Raw genomic sequence first — 21178 nt, 5'->3', positions numbered from 1 at the left:
ACTAGTATAAACAGTATAACAGCTAAAGGCTGCTTTGATTTAAACATGATATTGCAGTCTAATGCAGTTTGGGTGGTGACAACATTTTGTTTGTACATCTCAAAGAGATTTTGATGATCACGGTGTTGAGTGCTCAGACCAATGAAAACGTGTCTAACTCTGACGCTGTGACATGGAGGTCTGTGACTCTGTCACAGACCTCCATGTTAAAATGTCCAATTTTACCGCAGAAATGCACATTTTTACAGGAAGGTACATAAATATCTGATATCATGTAAAAAAAGTTTCTAATTACCAGGAAAATGGTGGATTTCAGTTGGTTATGTCAGGACTTCTCTATCTCCAGTCAAGTGAAGCATAAAGTTAACCTGTTTACTCCAAACTAACACACTCCGATCCATCGCTTCCACTGTTTGTCACTCCACCTACGCATTTCATTCACCGAAGTTTACAGGTTAGAGTCTCCAAAAGGGAAAACTATTTTTTGTGACATGACTATTTTCCACTAATTGGCTGCTTCCACTTGTCTGTGCTGTATTTGACATAAGCCAGCCAAACATTTGAACAAACAAAATGATGTCAGTAGGCACTCTTCTGCTCTACACATCACCTGAATGAAGGTCAGAATTAAAAACGTAGGTCTTAATATTCCCAGCTGTTATGCTCTTTGACTGCTGAACTTTAAATGTAAATTCTTTGCAGTTTCTTTCTGAGGACGAGCATCAAAGACCCCACAGGCTTCATTAAACTCACTGAGTTACGCTCATGTTGTACATACAACACTGCTGCAGGCGTTTCTTCTTCAGCACTGCAGCTATTAAAAATGTCAAACCTCTAATTGCACCCACAATCTGTTTGCAGGAAGAAACACAAATTCCTCTAGAGCCAATCTAGGCTATAGCCTTGATTTCTGCAGTGTTTGTAGGATTTATACATGTTTCATGAGATCTGCTGGGTCCTCTAATGTTTTGCTGAGGCTGAGGAAGAAGCTGTGAAGTGTCAGAAGTCTGCTGGCTTTGCCCTTTAAAAAGGTGGGATGATGATGATGATGATGATGGGACAGTGTCCGGTTGCCACTCGTAGGGAGAGCCGGTAGCAGTCCTGATGGGGAGATAACGAGGTCTTTCCAGGAGTCTCTGCAGGATGTGGACGTGTTGAAGTCATAGGGCTTAATAACAGTCCTAATCAGGTGCTAGTTATGGAGCAGCAGGAGAGCTAACAGCAGGGGATTTGGAAGGAAATGAGAGACACGAGGAGTGGAAGAGGAGTGATTGGCAGCTCCGAGTGTGACATCCCTGGTGTGTTGTTGCTGAACAGCGTGGAGCGACAGCAGCGTCTGCCTGCATGAAAGGCATGCGAGCCACGAGTGTGTTCCTGACCGGCTGAGTGGGATTGTTACAGCAGCCATCAATGTTGTGTTATTTTCCTTCTCCGCTAAAGAAAATGTTCCCAATCTGCTCTTGTATTATCTCATTGTATTATTTATCCCTGAGGGAGCGTCACTAAATAGCTTGCCGGCTGCCCACTGCATGAGGGATCAGTGACAAATCCCCCAGAAGGGGGAAAGTGATAATCTTGAGGAGCATAAGCTCGTCCCAGAGGAGAAGAAAATACCAAGTCCCACTGTTTTCCTGCTGCCTTTTAGGTCTTGTGGGAAGCTCCAAAATAACACTAACAAACTTCTTCTTCAGAATCAGTTCTGCATGTTAAAGGCTGTCATGACGGCTTCTGGACTGATGCTCTATAATGGCTACTTCTGCATCTTTTATTTGTGCACCGTGGACTCGAGACTTTGTATGGTCAGAAGATTTGGAGGATAGTAAATGGTGCAGAGCTGCCTGGTCCTAGGCAGGGGCAGCTGGTGAAGCTTCTTTCTGCAGCAGCCAGTGACAAACATTCCATTTACAAGAAAGCATTGGAACACACATGGATTTGGGAATCTTTGGAGTATGAAAGTTGCTACAGTGGCAGCATCAGAGCTAATCTTCTGGTTAATCCAAATACAGGCAAAGAGGTAGGGGTTTCGTACCAAGCTGTATATGTGTTTATTCGGTACACTTGTTTCAGTTCGGGGGGCGTATTCTGTTCGGTTCTGGACATGCGCATCAAGTAATACAGAGAGGCGTTTTTACCACAGAATATAGATGAGTGTTGGCAACTTGACGTCTCTCTCGCTACATTTGGCGGCTTTTGAAAACTTTTTTTTTATCAAAAAAAAATAGTGACTCTCTGGTGACGTTTGGAGACTGAAGTGAAATCATTCTGCAGTCTTCTGCAGGCTACTGTCCTCGACAAGCAGCGACCGTGAGCTCCTCCCCCACATCAACGCATTCACAGCCAGTCACTCTCACTGTAGCTTCACGCAGCAGGTTCAGCTGCAGGCAGAGCAGAGAGACCCACAGCACTCTGCGTCCAACCGTGCGCAAAGCTGCCAGTGGTCCCGTCAAGGCTTACAGAGCGGGATGTAAATAGCATATTTCAATGGCAAAAATAAAATAAACACACGCATCAGTACTGTAAGCGTAGCCTAGCGTAGTCATAGAGTTCAGTCTATCCAACTAGCATGTAATGAGCAACGGTGGACAAAGCAACACACGTTCTCTGTCCGATGGTGTGTGTCTGTGATCGGGCCTCTGTGCGCAGACAGCAGCGCAGAGAGAAATGACATGCTGCCATGCAAATAAGATAAATAACATGAGCTGTTTACTTTGTTTAATAAAAGAATAAGGTGTAGACCTGTTCTATAGTGAAGGTTATCTTAAATAGCTTATGTTATGACCTGGTGCTATATAGAAATTAAAAAGAAATAAAATTGACTTGACCTGATAAAATTGACCTGATATAATGATGGGGAAACACTGAACTGATTCCTAAATGTGTTGAATGTTGGATAAATAGGATATGTATTTTATGCTCATCTGGTATTTCCAGAGTGTTAAAAGTAGAAAAAACCTCAACAATGTAAACCAAACCGAACTGACAACTGTGACCTCAGAACCGTGATACGAACCGAGCCGTGGATTTAGTGAACTGTTCCACCCCTACTGGAGATTGACTTCCTGTTGGATCCAGCCCCCAGAGGTCATGGGGGGAACTGTTGTTTCATTTCTCAGCCTCAGAGGTTGTAGTGTGGAACCATGCATTCATTTCTGCCTTTTAAAATCCATTCATCCCACCATCTTGGCAGTTCTGGACTCACTCCACTCAATCAGTCAGAGCTGGTTCTGAATGATTGCTCTTATTAAGTAATTGAAAAATCCTTTTCCAGTCAGACCAGTTAGCAGACACAGACCGGGAAAGCCTCCTTTCTTCAGAGCTGCCAAAGCATCATGCTGAAATTGAAACAGCATTGAGTGTATCTGGCGGCAGTATTGTGGTGAATTAATGCGGCTTTGCATGTCTTCAGGAAAATGCTCTGAAACTGTCACCCATGACCCTGATAGAGCTCCAATTGCAAATCCTGCAAAAGGAGTGAAGGTTCAGTGCCTCTGTTGGTGCCTCTGTTGTCGCGTCAGGCTCGGCACTGAAGCCTACCACGCCTCATTAAGATTTGATTATCCCGTCTCCCCAGGAGTAATGTAATTAGTGTAACCAGGATGGTGGTGGAGGAGGGGTGGAACAGGAAAAGGCTGATTTCAGCACTGCCCTGCTGCCCCGGCCTTCTCCCTACAAGCTTAGAGACCTACATACCATGTCGCCAACTTAATCCTCATTCAACCGGCCACCTTTACAGCACTGACCCGCAGCTCATCATGACCTCAGATGACCGGAAACTTCTGCAAAACTTTCTTGTCGGTGCTAAAAACAAGACTGAGCTTTGAGGCTCGCCTTGCTCTGATGGGATGTGACAGGCTGAATGCGAGGAACGAGACCCCGAACCAACAGTATGCCAAATCAACTGTCGAATGACTTTGTTGCTTCTTGATCCCTCGGGCCGTTCAATCTGAGCTCACAGTTCACGGCTGAGATATTTTGGACATTGCACCCAATTTGAACGACCTTGCAGATTAAACACTGCTGCTGTTGTTGTCATTGTTTCTGCGCAAGGCCCACTTGAGTGATTCCACATAAATTATGCATGCAGACATGACCACTTGTTTGTGAATAAATCATTACAGTGAATAGAGGTCTCGGAGAGCAGCGAGTCTGCAACTATTGAGATGTTCAGTCACGTCTCCCAGAATAAATATCCATATTCAATCTGCACATGGCAGCATCAACTAATGTTCTAATTCTAAGGAGTGTAAATTAATTTGTGAACACAAACCTGCAGCATGAACATCCAACTCCTGGTCCTGCTTAGCCTCACCAGTCCTCCCTCCTCCGTCTGTTTGTATTCATACTTGATCCACAGCGAGCTTTCCTCTCCTCCGCTTAATAATTACGAGATGAAGCAAGTTGAATTCTACTTAATTAGGACCTGAGGGCAAAGTGAGAGTTACTTCTTACAATTAATCTGAATCCACAGAGATGACAAGATGGTATCATGCCTTAACACACAGACACACAAAAACATTTGGATCCTGAAAAAAAGGTAGCACTGAATACACAATATTACAACATTGAAGCATAAAGGGATGCCTGAACCAAAAATCTAATATTTACATTTTATATGTGGCACTTCATTCATCTAGATTGTTTTGCTACACTGGCACTGGTGCTCAAAATGCCAAATAAATTCACATTTTGGCATTCTAGGCATCCATGATGGCCCAGTTAACTCAAGAACATCCACAGATCCTCAGCTGAGATCACATTTATGTGTAAAGGTCTTAGCTTGGTAGAAAATAGATCTTTTGGTGGTTTGAGGCACAAATATGACTAATAGTACTAACATTTATATTGCTGGACCACAGACTTGTCCCTCAAAGGCTACAGTATTTTGGGACAAAATTTTTTACTTTTTTGTGTCTTATTAAGTAAAAGGAACAGCTATAAAAGTGGAGCCTTTTAATCCCTTTGTAAACAAATGAATGACCAGCCGACAGCAGCTTCTGTGTGATCCATTAGACTTTATAGCTGTCTTGTCCTCTACGGCGAGCTCCAACCGTCAACACATCTCTTCCTCTGCCGGTGGCTTTCACATGTCTGCCGGACCCGTGGAGGGGGCAGGCTTTATAGATTTCCCATCGGGGGTTTATCTTCTTGATCACTGGGCCGGGATGGAGAAGACAGCCACTTGATTTATCCTCCTCTTCCTCCTGAGTGAGGCTGCAGGACAAGGACACGATGACCCATCTGAAACTCTGCCTCTGCTTAAACCTGTGTGTGCGTGTTTGAGTGATGCTTGTTTCAGTGTGCCAGTGTTTGGGCTAATGAGTGATGCAGGTGTCTGCTGGTTTTCGAGGAGATGGATGCACAGGTCCTCCTCATACCTCAGACTGTCTGAGAGGCCGTTTTGACACCTGGCTGTCATTGTCTGGGGCTGAATGATGCTCAGACCTCCTGTGATTTATAGCAAAGACATGTCAGTGAAGGCTGCACCGCACAGATGAAATAAAAAGTCGGAAAAGAACCTGTAAACTCAGTTAAGGAAGCTACTTTTTAACAGATGACACTGAAATCTCATTCTCGTCCATTTATGCCACCTTCACTGGCATGGTGCCGATTCCTTCTGACCTGTAACACTGTTGATTCTGAGATGCTGAAGCTGTGTGACACTCAGCACCTCATCATCAGGTTTCCCTGACATCGTTTCTGCCTTCAGTGGACAGTCAACACTGAGGGGGCCAACAGGGGAGAGCGAACACAGATCCCCGGCAGGCAGTGAACCAGGTGCCACTTTTTACTCCGCAATTCTAGTTGTAATGCTGCAGTATTAAAATAGTTACTCTCAGTGACAGAAGGTGTCTCTGTGGAGGACTTTATTTAAAGGCCACTTTAGGGAGTTGTGGAAATCTTTAGCTGTGTCCACTTGAAAAGAGAGCGCTGCTGGTGGGCCACCTGGAAAAAGCTAATACCATTACCAGAGTCAACCAGGCAGATTTCTGAGACAGCCAATGCTGTCTGCACCACCAACCATAAGGGGGTCGCGGCCCAGTTTAAGGCTTGTCACAATTATTTATCCAAATAATCCTCGCGTGTGTGGTGTCAATAGGCTTATTTTACATCTCCTGATCGAGTCAACGCCACAACAGACAGCAAGCACTTAAGGAAGCGATATGCTTTTACTGCTCACAAACATGGCGGCAACCAAAAAGCACAACACAAAGTTCTTCACAGCGTTACGTCACAAGACCTCCATACTGTACTTGTTTTTAAAGCCACATTTAATCTGTGGAATCAACTCTTCTGTAAGAAGAAGAAGAAGAAGCGCAGAGCAGCATTTGACTTCCATTAATCATTAGAAGAAAGAAAGTCATAAAATGAACACAAAATGGTAGAAAACGTTGTGTTCTGCCTCTCTTTTCTCTCTTTAGAGTGACACACCAGCATATGATGCTGAAAGTTTGGCACAGTATGCAGCAAAGGCATTAAGCTTCACACAGCGGCAGCCGCAGCGTGTCATAATGTGAACCTGCTTTTTGATCTTGCCGCTGCTGGATGCAACTCTTATGCAGCTTTAGCCTACTTCTGCAGGTATTTATTCAGCCTCTATGTTTGGCCTGCCTGTGCAGCCACATTTCCTCCCCAAAGGGCCAAAACAAAACTCCCTTAGACATATTTCTAAACAAACAGCTTTCAACGCAGCTTCACAATCCTGTGCTCTCTCCATCAATCAATACTTCTATTTGAACGAATAAGGCATTTGGTGACATCTTTTTTAACAATCACACACACACACACACACACCCATAGTTTCTCTTTTTGCACTGCATTGGCCTACATGACAGCTGTTGCTGATAAAAGGGGCAGAGCGAACCCAAATCCTTTTAAGAATCAGTCTGCAGAGTCACAAGGTGTGTGCTCCTGCTTTTTTCCTTGCAAGGTAGATTCCTAATTACACTGATCATCCTGCAACAATTATAGCAGTTATATTGAGCTGTAAATGAGGAGGAGCACCATGCTGTGTGGAAAACAAGACTAACAATGTTAACACAGGAAAACATGTTAGTTGGGGGGAATTTGAATCAAAGAAAGCTTAGTGAAAACTGGTGACATAAGTAGAATACAAATGAGGTTTGAGCTTGAGAGGACATCAAAAGGCTCTGGAGCTCGGTGTGGCAGTGCAGAGTGGGTTGTTATTTGATAAACTTAGGAGAAAGGAATAAAGACGTGTGTGAGTGTTTGCGTCCCAGAGAACTGACTTATGAATACAACAAGGGAAACGACACCTGCTGTAGCACTCGAGAGGAAGCACTCATAGGTCTGAGTCAAGTGTTATCTACTGTGTGTGTATGTTAACAGTTGGTTCTACTCTGCAGTGTGTCTACAGTCACATTTACCGAAGGTTATGGATCACAGAACATATGTGTGTGTGTGTGTGGAGACATTGACAGAAAAAAGGGAAGGAATGAAAGGCAAAAGGGACGTGTGTTGTTTCAGTGATGTTCTCAGTCACCTCAGCCACCCATTAGTGCTCTTCCTCCCTCTGAGCTTGCCGGTTGCTACGGAAACGGCTCTCTACGTGCTGCTGCTGATGCTGCTGGCAGCATTCTCTCACTTTTACTTTCCACTCCTTGAGATCGTAAGAGACGAGCTGCTGCTCCGGACCAGCAGCGGGCTCTTTGGAAGAGGATGTGCTCTGGGAGTGGCAATGCACCCTCTACCCCCAAAGAGAGGGTTTAAGGCGCCTCCATGGCAACGTAGGAAGATTAAAATGGTCCAGCTGATCACCTTGGGTCACAAAGGGCAGGTCAGGGGAAGGGCGGTGAAGCATCAAAGCTGCAAGATAGGCGAATAAGAAAGGGATTTGTCTTTTATGTCATACTCTTATTGTCGTTAAATGAGAGATTTAAGGTTCACATCAAATGGTGGGAGACAAAAGCCAAATCTTTCCTGTAGGAGTTAGTGGAGACCACAAACAGAGCTGAGTTGCTCCCACTGCAGACTGTTCACCAACAACTAGAGTGTCAACTAGAACACTGACAGACACTGTCTGTTTTCTGGCTCATGTTAGCTGTCGTCTAACAGCCATCAGGAGTAGGAATGCAAAAAATCCTATAATCCAGTATCAGTTTGACCAGCTGCAGATGTTGTGTTCCATCTAACTGGAACAATCAAAATGAAACTTAGCATTGCTACCATGAGCAGACAGCATCTATGCTAGCAGGTAACACTCTACACAGACACACCTTTTTATGCAGTAACTGATTTAATTACCGTACATCATTTTTTTACTGGCTGATATTTTTAAGGCTAATATCAATATATTGTATATGATATATATTATCACTGATGGTTTACTGACAATTGTGACTCCATAATTAGCTTGCTTAGTGCTAGCAGCCAGTCAGGCGCTGTGACACATTGTAGCCCAAACTTCAGGATGGACACACAAGCGCAGAACAAGCTTCTCTTCCCTCATCAGAGTGATTAGTGATGTCACCAGCAGCTTACTGAAAGGTTCTGACATGCAAAAGAGCTCAGAGCCAAAGTTGTTTCTGTCACAGTGACCCTCTCTTTATAGGTACAACTAAAGAAAAGTATCCTTAGTAAGTTCAAGTTTCATCCATCATCTTCTAGTTAACTGGAGTTGGTTGTAGGGGCAGGAGCCTGAGCAAGGAGACCTCTCACCAAATCAACCCCCTTCTACAGCCCCTCTGGGAGGATACAGACCAGCTGAGAGATATTATCCTATTGACCCAGGTCCATAATAATGGACATGCCTGAAACACCCCACCAGAGAGGTGCCCATGGAACATTCGAACCCTGTACCCGAACCACCTCAACAGGCTCCTATTAAAATGGAGGAGGAGTGGCTCTACTCCAAGCTCCTCCAGGATGATCGAACACGGAGTTCAAATAAATGCAATTTAAAGACGTAAAAAATAATAGAACACGAATGAACACACATGAAAATTGATTGTTTATGCTGGAATTTCCAGACTTCAGAAGGAATTTTCAATCAGCAGCTACAACAAGAGGGCCAAAAAGATGGTGTAATAAAAAGAAAAGCTGCAGAACAGAAGTGAGAATGTTAAGTCAAGTTACTCTGTTCTTACCTGGTTTCATTTCTTTACTGGTGCCAGGTGGATTTTCCACAGTGAAACAGTTTTTTCTTTCCCTTCACATCATCAGTCATTAGTGCTCAGTACTGCAGAAAGAGTGAAAGAGAGACAGAGAAGGGGGAAGGGAGGGTTTGAAAGAAAGGAAAAGGAAGAGAACTCGCTGCCATCACTGCAGATCAGAGACACATTAGAAGTTACTGAAATTGAGTGGAGCAATCCCCTCGGTCCGACTTCAAAGACAGGCGGGTTTTTGGAGAGAAAATAAGGACAACCGTTAAAGATTCAGAAGAACTGCCAAAGTTGTCTGCCACTTCAAGAACACTGTCACCACATCTGAGGGAGCCAAAAGAGAGACGAGGCCACAACTGATCAAACATGTAACATACCTTGGCTTATTGGGAATAAATATCTGACCATCAGCCCTCATGCTGTGGAAATAAAATGTGTTTTCACTTTAACCTCACAATCCAAAATACTGGGCTTAGTAAACACCCTCCATGAAGAAGGGGTTTTAGCTCTACCAACAGCAAACATACGAGGCTTCTTTCTGGGATCATGTTCTGCAGATTTACACCTCAGGCTCACCAGTGGGAGCCGTTAATTAATAAGAACACCTGCTCTAATTCAACCCTCCCACTCCCGATTAGGAAAGCAGGGTCCTGCTGTACTCACCAGGAACAAAAGCTGCTTCAGATTATGCTCATGTGTAAGGATATGTTGCTCATATGTGCGAACAGAGGGTTGGGACGTATGGCAGGGCTTTAGTCATCGGGGGGGGGGGGGGGGGGCACCACAGTGCTGAGGTGTTGATGCAGTCCCGACACTCGTGCTCTTCCAGACAAATCCACATATCAGCTGGAGCAGCAACAGCAGGAAGCCCGTCTCCATGACGATGCAGCATCCTCGATGTGGGGAGCGCCCCCTCTCCCGCTCCCGAACACGTTCCGAAGAAATCAGAGGAGGCTTTGATTCACAGCTCATTTGAAAAACTCGGAAGAAGACTCAGTTTCAGTTCCAACTAGGACTGACTTCAAACACGACGGGCAACCAAATCTGAGGCAGCGTCAGTGTTTGGATGCATCTTCTGAAATTGTTTCCTGTGGGCTGTACAGCAGCAGGGGGCCTCATGCATTAGAGCAAGGATCTGAAGGAAGAAAACAATGCATCTGCCCAGGAGGATTACTATAATGACTATCATGCAGATTATGACTAAAACAAGGCACAACTTAAGTTTGATTAGTGCCGAGGGTTTTAAAAAAAATTGAGGTATCTGGAAATTCTATTCATCAGGCTTTGTTCTCATACCTGTAATCTACATTATTTACCCAGGAGCTACTTGTTGGAAAGGCGACTGCCGGGTCACACCTGGAAGACAGCATTAATTGGATTGAGAGAAATGCACAAAATGCACAAATTTAAATCCTTTCTAACAATAAACAGGATTAAACAGCAAAAACTCTTCATGTCCAGCTAATTAACTCATTAATTAGTGTGGAAGAAATGCTGCTTTCGAGGCCGAGGAGCATTACTTACTCTGTGGGGTTACAGGTTATGTTAGGAAATCAGTTTGTTAATTCTAGCTTCTTTTCACACTCCAACAATCCCAGGCTGAGATACAGTAGGTGACCAAAAGTAAACGGACACCTCACACAGCTTTAGTTAGTCTGTTTAGTCGTGAAGGTGGAAATCTTAATGCTGCAATCTTCTGACGTGTTATAGACAGACAGAAGATACATATAGACAGATACAATTCACTTTGGGTCACATGGTGTATCTCAGGACAGAGAGGTGTAACAAGTGTCAGCTTCAACCTTGGACCAAAGTCAGCTATTCTTCCTTTGACAAAGCACGGTAACACTGCAATGTTTTTATTTTGGCCTGGTCTCAGTACAGACCTTTCTCTCTCATCTTTGCTAAGAGATGATTAGATTGTAAATTTGATCATTAATCAATTTTATAGCACACTCCTCTCAGAAGACCGTCCCTAAAACTGCCTTCTCTTTGACACAGACTTACATTTTATGTTGCTTTTTTCAATAAATTGATTAAGGACAGTCTAATGGGAGAGGTCATGCTAAAGCTGGTAAAAACACAGAGCAGATTAATCAATGTTTCTTTTTCTTTGCCCTGACTTCACTGAAATCTGTCTTTGAAGTGGGGTTTCTCTGTTTTTGTGCCATTCTCTGATGGAGGAGCGCTGCCTGTCTGCTGCTGCATTTTTAAACAGCTACTTTCATTCCCTTCATGTCTCAAATGAGACGCATTGGGATTCCAATCTTGTATCCCTTGTTCTAACCATATCCACCATTTTTTCACTCTCCCTCCAAGCTTCACCTTCACCTCCACCTGAAAATGCTGCACACACACATCTTATATGAATGACTTCCAGATTCTGTCCTGATAACTAATGATCCTAATAATCGCATCCTCTTCCCTCACTGTTTTCCTGTCATCCTTGCAGCCACTAAATGTTATTTTTGCCTCATTTTTCTTCTCACGCGTGTCTCTTCAATTTTTTCCCTCCTTTCTTCTTAATTTCTGACACTGACAACAGTGGAGTGGCGTTATGTTGGAGGTGTAGGAGAATGACGGTGGGGTGGGAAGGGAGGGTATGCAAATGGTCTCCCGTTTCAGCCAGCATGCATGCAGAGCTGCTCAGACTGACCCTGGTCGAAATCTAAGACCCCATTCAGACTTTTGTAATCAATCCGGATTGATTTTTCACACATCGCAAATCTAGTAAAGCTGGATTTATTCCAATCAATTCATTGAAATTAGGTTAAAGTCGCCTGTTGCAAATTAAACGCAAATGCTGCTAGCGCATTGAACACATTGAAGTGCAGGATTAAAAAAAAGGGTCATCGACGCCTCTCAGGGTTGAGATTTCAGCACCAGTCATTATAGAATGTTATGAATAAACAGTATTTTTCTATTTATACTGAGGATCTTTTGGTGGATATGTTAATTATTTCATAAGCAATCATACAATATTTGATCTTTCAGTTGTGCTATTTTCCTCAAAAACACTTCCAAAATCTCTTGAATCTCCAGGATCTTTGTGCATCTTTTCCTGACCTGCATCGGCTGCTGATCAAAGCTCGTTGCTCCTGCCAACACTCAAAAAATATCTATGATTATATAGATTTTTATGAGCTGAGTGCGCAGTCACTTACTGGTGCATGCTGGCATATAAACATTCAACTCCTGGCCTTTGTTTTTCTTTTCAGGAGAGATTGACTTAAATACATTGATTGATATTCACAGGTTTATATAATAATTTATCACTTGTATATATATATGTAATATGTGCCATCATGAGTCTGGAAGTGAAGCCAATTGATCAGCTGTGCCGGTGGTCAAGGAGACACACCATGTGAACTGGTGGACCTAATAGAAGAGGAGTTAATAAGGGCGGGTGTATTCATGTTGCATATCATGCTCCCTTTCTCACACACACACACACACACACACACACCGAGTGCTCATAGAGCAGAAGGTATCAGGGCAGGCGGGGGGGCTGGAGAATGGGGGAGGAGGTGTTTTGTCCTCATACCTTCTTGCATCTGCCAGTTTCTGCCCCAATTAACTTCCATTATCCATTATCATTTGCCACACTCCACCTTGAAGCTGATCCACACTGCATACAGTATGAGCAGCACACTAACACACCTGCCATAACTGTGACGTATTAAGGAACATGAATCTCACATAATAAGCAGCTTCGACGTGTGTGTGTGTGTGTGTGTAATAGCATAAGGAGCTTGGAGACAGAGGTCTAGATTATGACACCTCCTCCTTTGATTGTTGTGGTGTTGCTTGCCAGCAGCTGTCAGCTGGGAAGACTTCAAGGAGAGTGTTTTAAGTGTGTGTGTGTGTGTAACGTGAGAATTCAAGGGCACTTGTAATCATCGAGGAGACGTTTGAGAAACTTCTCAGTGGCAGGTGTATTCTAAACAACAATGATTTCTTGCTTTACTTAACAAGTCATCAGTTACCTTAACATCGCCTAGGGAGATTGTACCATCATGCCTCAGTGCAGTCACAGATGTGAAGAGTCAGAGGTTGTATGATGAGCGAACACCCAGAAATCTGAAGCCTCTTTTGATATTGCAGCAGCTCACAGCTCCTAAACCAATGCCGATCTGACAGCAGCAACACACGCATGAAAACTTGTGCACATGTACAACCTGGCAGGAAGCGCTAACATTTGACACAAGGGAGAGTCACAGAGGCAGAGAGATCAGAAATTAAGATAGAATTAGAATTGACTCCCTTATTTTACTCAAGTCCCCGGAGGCCGTGAGGTGAACTGCAGGCTTTGACACTTCTGCATGGACTTCATTTGCCCCAGAGGGTGCTGCTGGGTTGATATCTGCAACTGCATAAGATAAAATGATTAATTAGAAAGCAGAATGAATTACTCTTTAGTAATGCAGCTTTATTGGGAAAAATGGCTGCAGCAGAGATGAAAGAATGAGATGTACAGTAGAAGATTGACCCCCTCTCCCCTCTGAGGTGGAGGACTTGTTCTCAGGGGTTCAGTGTGAAATGTAGCTCATTACTCTTTATCTCCGCCATGGTTCCATACTGAACAAAGGCCTCAGTAATGCTCTGAACCAGCCGGAGATCCCTCAGCTATTTGCTGCCAATATAAATGTTACCCTCTGCTTTGAGGAGATGTGATTCTAGTACATCACTCATTCCTATTTGAAATGATATGACATGAGGATTTCATAATATCTTACATTATTTATGACAGGGAATGCGTGCAGGCGGCAGCTTTGCTTCTGTAGACAGATGAAGAGGCTGACCCTGCATGTTGGAGAGCAGCTGCATGCCAGTTTGTGGGATTGTGCGCAGCAACACAACATTTCCATACAAAAAAAATCAGCTTTGTAGATAAAAGTAGAAAAGAGAAATTACACTTTAGAATATTAGATTCATGAAAAGAGGGGTTTTTACTGGAGCTGTAGCAGCTAAAAGGATGATGATGATGAGATCTGTCTTTGAGGGGAATTTACATTTCTTTTGTTGAAGAGCACATTTGGCTTTAGTTTAGACATGCATTGGCTTTGTGTGGCATAAAACCTGCAGCTAACTGGAAGCCTGAACTGCCACCACCACCACCACAGTGGCAGCAGCGGCACATCTCGAGGCATTCAAATGAGAGCCAGAAAGACAAACCCGGTGTCTCTTTGATCTCTTGTATTTCCCCTCGACTCTCAGACTCTGCGGGAGTTTTGAGATTCGCCGTGGAGACGCCACACAGTTCAGCTCATTCTATTAATATTACAGCTGAAAGCCTGCAGGAGTGTGTTGTTTACACAGGAGAGAAGTGTGTGTGTGTGTACTGTACCAAATCCTCTAATGTGAATAAAAGGAAGTAAACAATAGTATCGAGGAGAAAACATCGGAAATGTTTAATGTTCTGTGATCCATTTTTTAAGATCAAAATTTTAATCATAACCACTAACAATAACTACAAGATTAACACAGACATGGAGCATCTAATTATAAAAACAATATAAAGACATGAATATGCACCAACACACTGTTGCTTTCAGTAGTTTTTACCATGACTATAAAAAAATTGATCTAGCTCTGGCAAGGCTGGGAATGCAGCAGCAAAGTCAATACTCCCACTGCCTCCTGGGAAATGTAGGCGTAGGATATGGATTAGAGTGCCTTTTACGTCAATAGTGGTTATTATTATAGTATCTTGTTGTTGCTGCTGTTGTTGTTTTTTGGAGGGAGGGTTGTAGTTTTACTGAACAGCAGAGACTGCTGACTCTCCCCCCTCAACAGGAAGGAGAAGGTGAGACAAGTAGTGAGAAGAGAAATGAGTCTCTGACATTTCCGGAGATAATCCGCCTGCTTAATCCAGCAGCAGCTCGCGTTAGTGTCCTAACTTTAATAACATGCTTACACTAGTTTGTGCTGCAGAACCTGTGAGGATCCTGAAGTACATGTAGTAAAACACTGCTCACCAGGAGACTGTAAACAACGACGGATGAACCTTTGCTGCTACCGTTAATCCAAATATCAAGCTGTAAATCTTTGTTAGTACACTAGGTGGCCGTGTTGTTAATAGGGGTGTACAGGTATATCTGTTGCTAGATTTATTGTGTGGGTCAAGTACAAGCGCTAGCGCTGAGGAAACGCTCACCGTCGAAGTTCCTAGTGAGGATCTGCAGTTTTTGGCACTAAAGTACCTGCAGGTCGCTGCTTGACTCTTAAATTGAACCACACAAGATAACACTTGGAAGCGTCCACCATTTTAATTACGTGACTGTGGATCATATGTGCATTTACTGATGTGTGTTGTTCTGCAGGGAGTGCAGGCGGTGTTTTTGGCAGGTTCAGAGGTGTAAGTCTCTGACTGGTGGTGAGAAATTAGCTGAAGGCTTCAATAAGTCCTCCGTTGGAGGTGCTGATAACTCTCCACCGCCCCAGACTGCGTCACGATGTAAACTTGATAAATTGTACATTATATGAAAGCTACATACATGTAAAAGCTCCTTTAATTTTTAACCCTACAGCTTAAGTCTTGATGTGTATAATGGTCCTTTCCAAATCTGTCCTCACTCTTAGTATGTAAAACTCAAATTGTCTCTTTAAAGACACAAGACATCATTCTGACTGCTTTTGGCAGCATCGTTACAAATAAATACAGACCCACACAACTTGATTGACTGTGTGTGTGATAGAGTAAACAGCTTCTTACTAGCAGTAGAAGTGTTGTTAGATGACTGCTTTCTAACAGCTCAGCAGTCCGTCACTGTCAGCCGTGCAGCAGATGGCAAACGAAGGCAGCCCATCGGACCACATGGTGCTGACATGTGGATACGTCTCTCTGCCCTGATTCTGCCCCTCTCCGTCCTGTACTGCTCTGTCAATGGTTCCCCTTCTCTTTCTCTGTACCCCTACATCAACTTTAAGTGACTCGTTAAACTGCTCACCTGTCTTCCTCCTCTTCCAGGTACATGTCTGATTCTGGGCTGCATGATCTACCCAGACGGCTGGGACAGCGATGAGGTGAAGCGGATGTGCGGCGAACAGACGGACAAGTACACGCTGGGCGCCTGCTCCGTGCGCTGGGCCTACATCCTGGCCATCATGGGCATCATGGACGCTCTCATCCTCTCCTTCCTGGCCTTCGTCCTGGGCAACCGCCAAGACAGCCTGATGTCTGAAGAGCTGCTGGGAGACAGTAAGAAGACGTCTGGTTCATTATACTGTGACCTTTGAGTAAACAGTGTGCTCTGTATTCACTGTTGGGAGGAACTAGAACAGACATAATGTTGAGGTGTCCACATCCTTTGTGTGGGAGAGGTGACTGCTGTCTCTGTTAATTACTGGGCTGATCAGGTTTTTAAGGTGACCAGAAGGAGCTTTAAGGGATCAGTAGAAGTGATAAAAGTATTACAATACTTATTACATGCCTCATCAAAAGGAGGATGTGTAGAGCAGCACAATAGTGGCTGATAAGATTCAAGTAATTTAGAGGATTTCATGCTTCACCCTAGAGTCATACAATGTGTTCATACTGACCTTTTTATACATTTTGTGTAGTTTTAAGTCATGTTTAGCATAAATATTAGACTATCTTGGTTACTGAGTTAGACTGGGATGCTGGAAGTAAGCAAATCTACAAACAGGAACAGCAAGGCTGGACTGCAAGCATCCACAAACATCATTTAAATTCATTATTATTTTGTAAGAGCAGCTGTTAGAAATCCCAGAAGTATTCATCTGTCCACATAGAAGCTGAAATTCATCAACAAATTACATAAAAATGGAGATTGAGAACCTGCTGGGACAATCTTTATGGAGCAAACAAAACAATTAAACAACAGCAGAAGATCAGAGAACAACAATGGAGCTATGATGCTCCATAAAAACACAGAGGACGCACATTTTGTAAACAAAGGCAGGATAAAGAGGAGTCTTCAGAGCTTCAATCTAACGTTGAAAGAATATTTAGGACTGCCTTACATTTGACAGGCAGGTCCTGGGCAGCTGGAATACCCTGTAATACTGTAATACTCAAAGTCAAAGTGAGTCTTGAAGACTGTAAATTTGTGACACCTTCAACACCTGACTGGCCTTTCTATTAAAGCTGAATAACACAGAGATGCTGCACATAAAAAAACATCATGCATGTCTGGCCAGCAAATTAACAATGTCTCTTACTTCAAATGCACACGTTCTTAATTTGCATACATTAGATGGATGTTTTACACCACCTGCTTGGCTGCTTTTATTTTCTTCTTTTTTTTCCTCCCGCCTGTTTGGATTGGGCGAGGTGACACTCAGACCCAGAGAGAATGATTTAAAGCAGCAAGAAGAGGAGAATGCAGATGAAGGAGGACATGGAGATAGATGAAGGAAGAATGCACCAACAGTAAGGGTTAATTGAAGCCCGGGGATGCTGGACAGACTCATGAATTACTAATGGCTGTTTACACAGCTTGCTGCCAGCCTGTCTAAATGAATCACAGCCACCCTATCAGCCGGGACACAGTAGCCTGTTAGCTCGTATAAGCAAAGTGAATGAAAGGAAGAAACCATTATCAACTGAGACATCGGGAAGAGAGGAAGACAGGGAGAGGAATAATGAGCCGAGGAGGAGGAGGAGAGAGGCAGATGTGAAATAAATATGAGACGGGAAGTGTAACTGGAGGATTCATCAAACAGCAAATGAAGCTGAAATGGGATGTTTTTCTTATCTTGTCACTGAGGAGGATGGACAGTGAAACCTGTCCCAAGTTTAGAAACCTGGAACATCACAGAAGCAGATTCACTGCACAGCATCTGCACTGTTGAAATGTCAACGAAGACTTTCAGTGGTTTTTATTCAGGAGTCTGAAGGCAACTGGACTTGTGTTCCTCAAAGACATTTTGACTGCTTCTCCGAGCAGCCTCATCAATTCTGGTGAAGCAAAAGTCTTCCAGGAACACTAACAAGTCTTTGCTTCAATGTCTTGAATTATACTGCCACCAGCTGGTCATGTTTATACTAAACTGGTCTCTTTCTTTTTTCTCTGCAGAAAGCAGTAACAATGCCATATAACTTGTAGTGATGATAAAGCAGGAACACACAGGTAAGCATCTTGTGTGCAGTAAAAAAGCCAATAAAATCCGAGTTTTAAAAAAAACATTAAAAAACAAAATAAGCAACAAAAAAAATTAACCCTAAAAAGATAAATTTACAAACTCCTCCAAAATCAATACTTGACTTCATAAGCAATAAAACACAGAACTGTAGAATCAATAGTTTTAAGTGGTTTTAGTGCTACAGCCCTTTCTTTTAATTTTTATTCTTTACATTAATATTCATTCATTTATTCCTCTGTATTTGAATTTTAACAGGAAAACTTAAACTTTAAACTTTATCTTTTCTTATTTCACACAGTCTGGATTATACTGCTTTGTTCCAACCGGAGTCAGCACATTTTTATTGAAGTGTTTATCGCTGTGTTTGGCGTTTGATTTCAAGCAGAAATATAATCACAGTGAAGACAAACCAGCTTCCTCCTTCATGTTTTCTGCCAGAAAATGTCAAATATATTATAATATGTATGCCACAATCAGCCCTTGAAGCCCCTTCAATAGTAATTTGCATCTGTGGCATATAAACACCTCAGGCTCCTCTACGCCAAGAAATAGACCTCCGTGTACCCTATGATGTACATACCACCTTCAATATTCACTTTATGGCTGCAACATCTGAATAAAATTCTACATATTTGAAATGTTTTAAATAAAATTATCCACTATAATAAAGCCACTAATTTCTGCAGTTTCTCTTACTGTCTGCAGTTCTCACTGCCTAGACGTGACATTACTTCAGGATCCAGCTTCCCTCTCCTGGTCCAATCTGTGGCTGGGATGCAGAGCTGATGTGTGGGGAATCAACAGGTCGAAGAAGAAGAGGATGATGAGGGCTGGAAGAGGCCACACAACCTTGTGTTAAGAGACCAGGATGCCTCTTGTCCTATCCGAACACTCCCTCTGTAAAATAGTCTCCATATTCATCTCAAACTGCTTATTTCTGCAGGATGAATTCCCTTCAAGACTCTGTCAGAGCTCGCCTGTGTTAGTTTGTCACTGCATCATCATACCCGAGCTGTTCAGACTGAGATGTTCTCCGTGATGAAGTGAGAAAGGCTCCCAGCGTACACAGGTTCAGCTGAGAGAGAGAAAACACACACACACAAACAGAAAGACTCGTGCTAAATCAGCTCCAGGACACTGAACTGACGAACACCGCGGAGTGGCGGCCACTCAAATCGAATTAAATCAAAACAAATTAACCACACTTTGACCGTCACAAATAAGGACTTAACAGACTCGAGGTCAAAGCTGTCAGATCTTTTTTCGTATCAACAAACTCCCTGCGAAGCAGACTGGCTTTGACACAGTTTGACCTGTGCGCTAAGGAAGAGTGGTGTCATGCTGTTTGCAAGATGCGAGGACTCAAGCAAATTACAGGCTGAATAACCGGACAGAAAGAACAGCAATGGTTTGGTATAATTACATGTTTGATGTGATAGAATCAAATGGTAGTAATTAGAGGTTTTGCTGGTGAGGGCTGTGCAAAAACAGAGTAAAAATAAAAGTGCACTAAATAGCAGAAAACATCAAATTGTATCAAGTCTATAATCTGTGTATAGCTATATGTTGATTACGTCCTTGTACTTTGTCAACTTGTATACTTTGAAATGTCAAACTATTGGTCCAATTAGCATAGAGTATCTTGTAATCTGATGGTATTGTAGAGGTGTTTTTTTAAAAAAAAAAAGGTGGAAAAAAGCTGTAGTGGACATGAACTGTGGATAAGTTGTGCTGTATCTTTTTGTTTGTGTGATTAAAAGTGTTCATATTTGAAGGAGCAAAGAATATCGAAAAGTTAGACATTTTGTCATGCATACTGCTTTCAAGTGTTAGCTACAGAAACAACAGATGATCCTAAAACCAAAGACTACAAACAAGAATGAGCTATTTCATGTTCTGCCAAGTTCAGCAAACAGCTAACCAAGCTCTGAGAGTGTGTAGAAGGTATTTAGCTAGGCGCAAGCTGGCATGAGCTAAGCTAAACGTAAGCTAAGGTGGGAACAGCTAGCCTTGCTCTGACATGAAGTTTTACAATCTACAAAGTACTTCAAAGGTGTGTTGTTTTAAATTGCAACATTTAAGATTAAAAAAAGAAAACTAGCTACGTAGAGTCCAGCGTTCAGCTTTGTTCAAATCTAAAGTAAGATAAGAGAACAGGCTGAATTGAATTTAGCTAAACTTAAGCTAATTCAGAAACAGCTAACCATAAATTCTGAGAGAAGTAGAAAAAAATCTAACCACTAACACTTCCCAACTTTAACATGTGTTATTTTGTTTTAATTGTGCAACAAATAAAGTATGAAAATAACAATTAGTCACGTTAAAAATAATAATAATGGGTTCTGACTATTTCGTGGCTCATGAGCAGTTACCTATCAACCTGCAGGTCGCATCCAAGTAATAGACGCATCCCTACTTAAAAACGTTGTTTTACGAAGTCATTTTACTGTCGTAGTTTATGCAAAAAAGATATGACTTGTTTATAAGGAAAGATGTAAGAAATAAAATGTAGGAGGGTGAGTTGTGTGTTACCTTTGCTTCACGGCAGGTTTGCTGTTTCCGGTCTTTAAGCTAACCAAAGCTAACAAGTGTTAGAGTCACGTGTGTATAAACTGCGGCTTTATTTCCGTGTTGCTAAACAGATTTTAGTAAAATACATTCTTAATGGAAAAACTTTAATATTAGCCCAGTGTGCCTAATTGCGCATACACATTTTATTTATTTTGTAGGGAAGCAATGTTGCTCGTGCCTAACTTTGCTTCAACACCTTCCTGCTGGTAAACGTGCCTCCTTTATTATTTGTTACAATGGTTCAGTGTTACTAAAGAGTCAGATTCCTGACCCCCAAAGGTCTAAAGCCTATTTTTTTTGCTCTTACAGTATTAAACACCTTTCTCTGTCCAGATGAGCTGTTATTGATTTGGAATCACACAGCAAAACATGATGTGAGT

General features: G+C 42.6%; 1 protein-coding gene across 1 annotated transcript in view; it reads left to right on the top strand.

Annotated features, from left to right (window-relative positions):
* lhfpl3 (LHFPL tetraspan subfamily member 3) overlaps positions 1-20588 on the top strand; it is a 30301-nt gene extending 9713 nt beyond the window's left edge. Inside the window, exons 2-4 of the mRNA XM_028399200.1 lie at positions 16090-16320; positions 18161-18214; positions 18933-20588. Of these exons, the coding sequence (XP_028255001.1) occupies positions 16090-16320; positions 18161-18183 (254 nt within the window). The 3' untranslated portion in view covers positions 18184-18214; positions 18933-20588. The remainder of the gene's footprint in view (positions 1-16089; positions 16321-18160; positions 18215-18932) is intronic.
* The last annotated feature ends 590 nt before the right edge of the window (positions 20589-21178 follow it).

The sequence above is a fragment of the Parambassis ranga genome, chromosome 2 (assembly GCF_900634625.1).
Source record: "Parambassis ranga chromosome 2, fParRan2.1, whole genome shotgun sequence".
In the NCBI taxonomy this organism is placed as follows: Eukaryota; Metazoa; Chordata; class Actinopteri; family Ambassidae; genus Parambassis; species Parambassis ranga.
The sequence above is the reverse complement of the archived record's forward strand: the minus strand, read 5'-3'. Positions and strand labels throughout refer to the sequence as shown.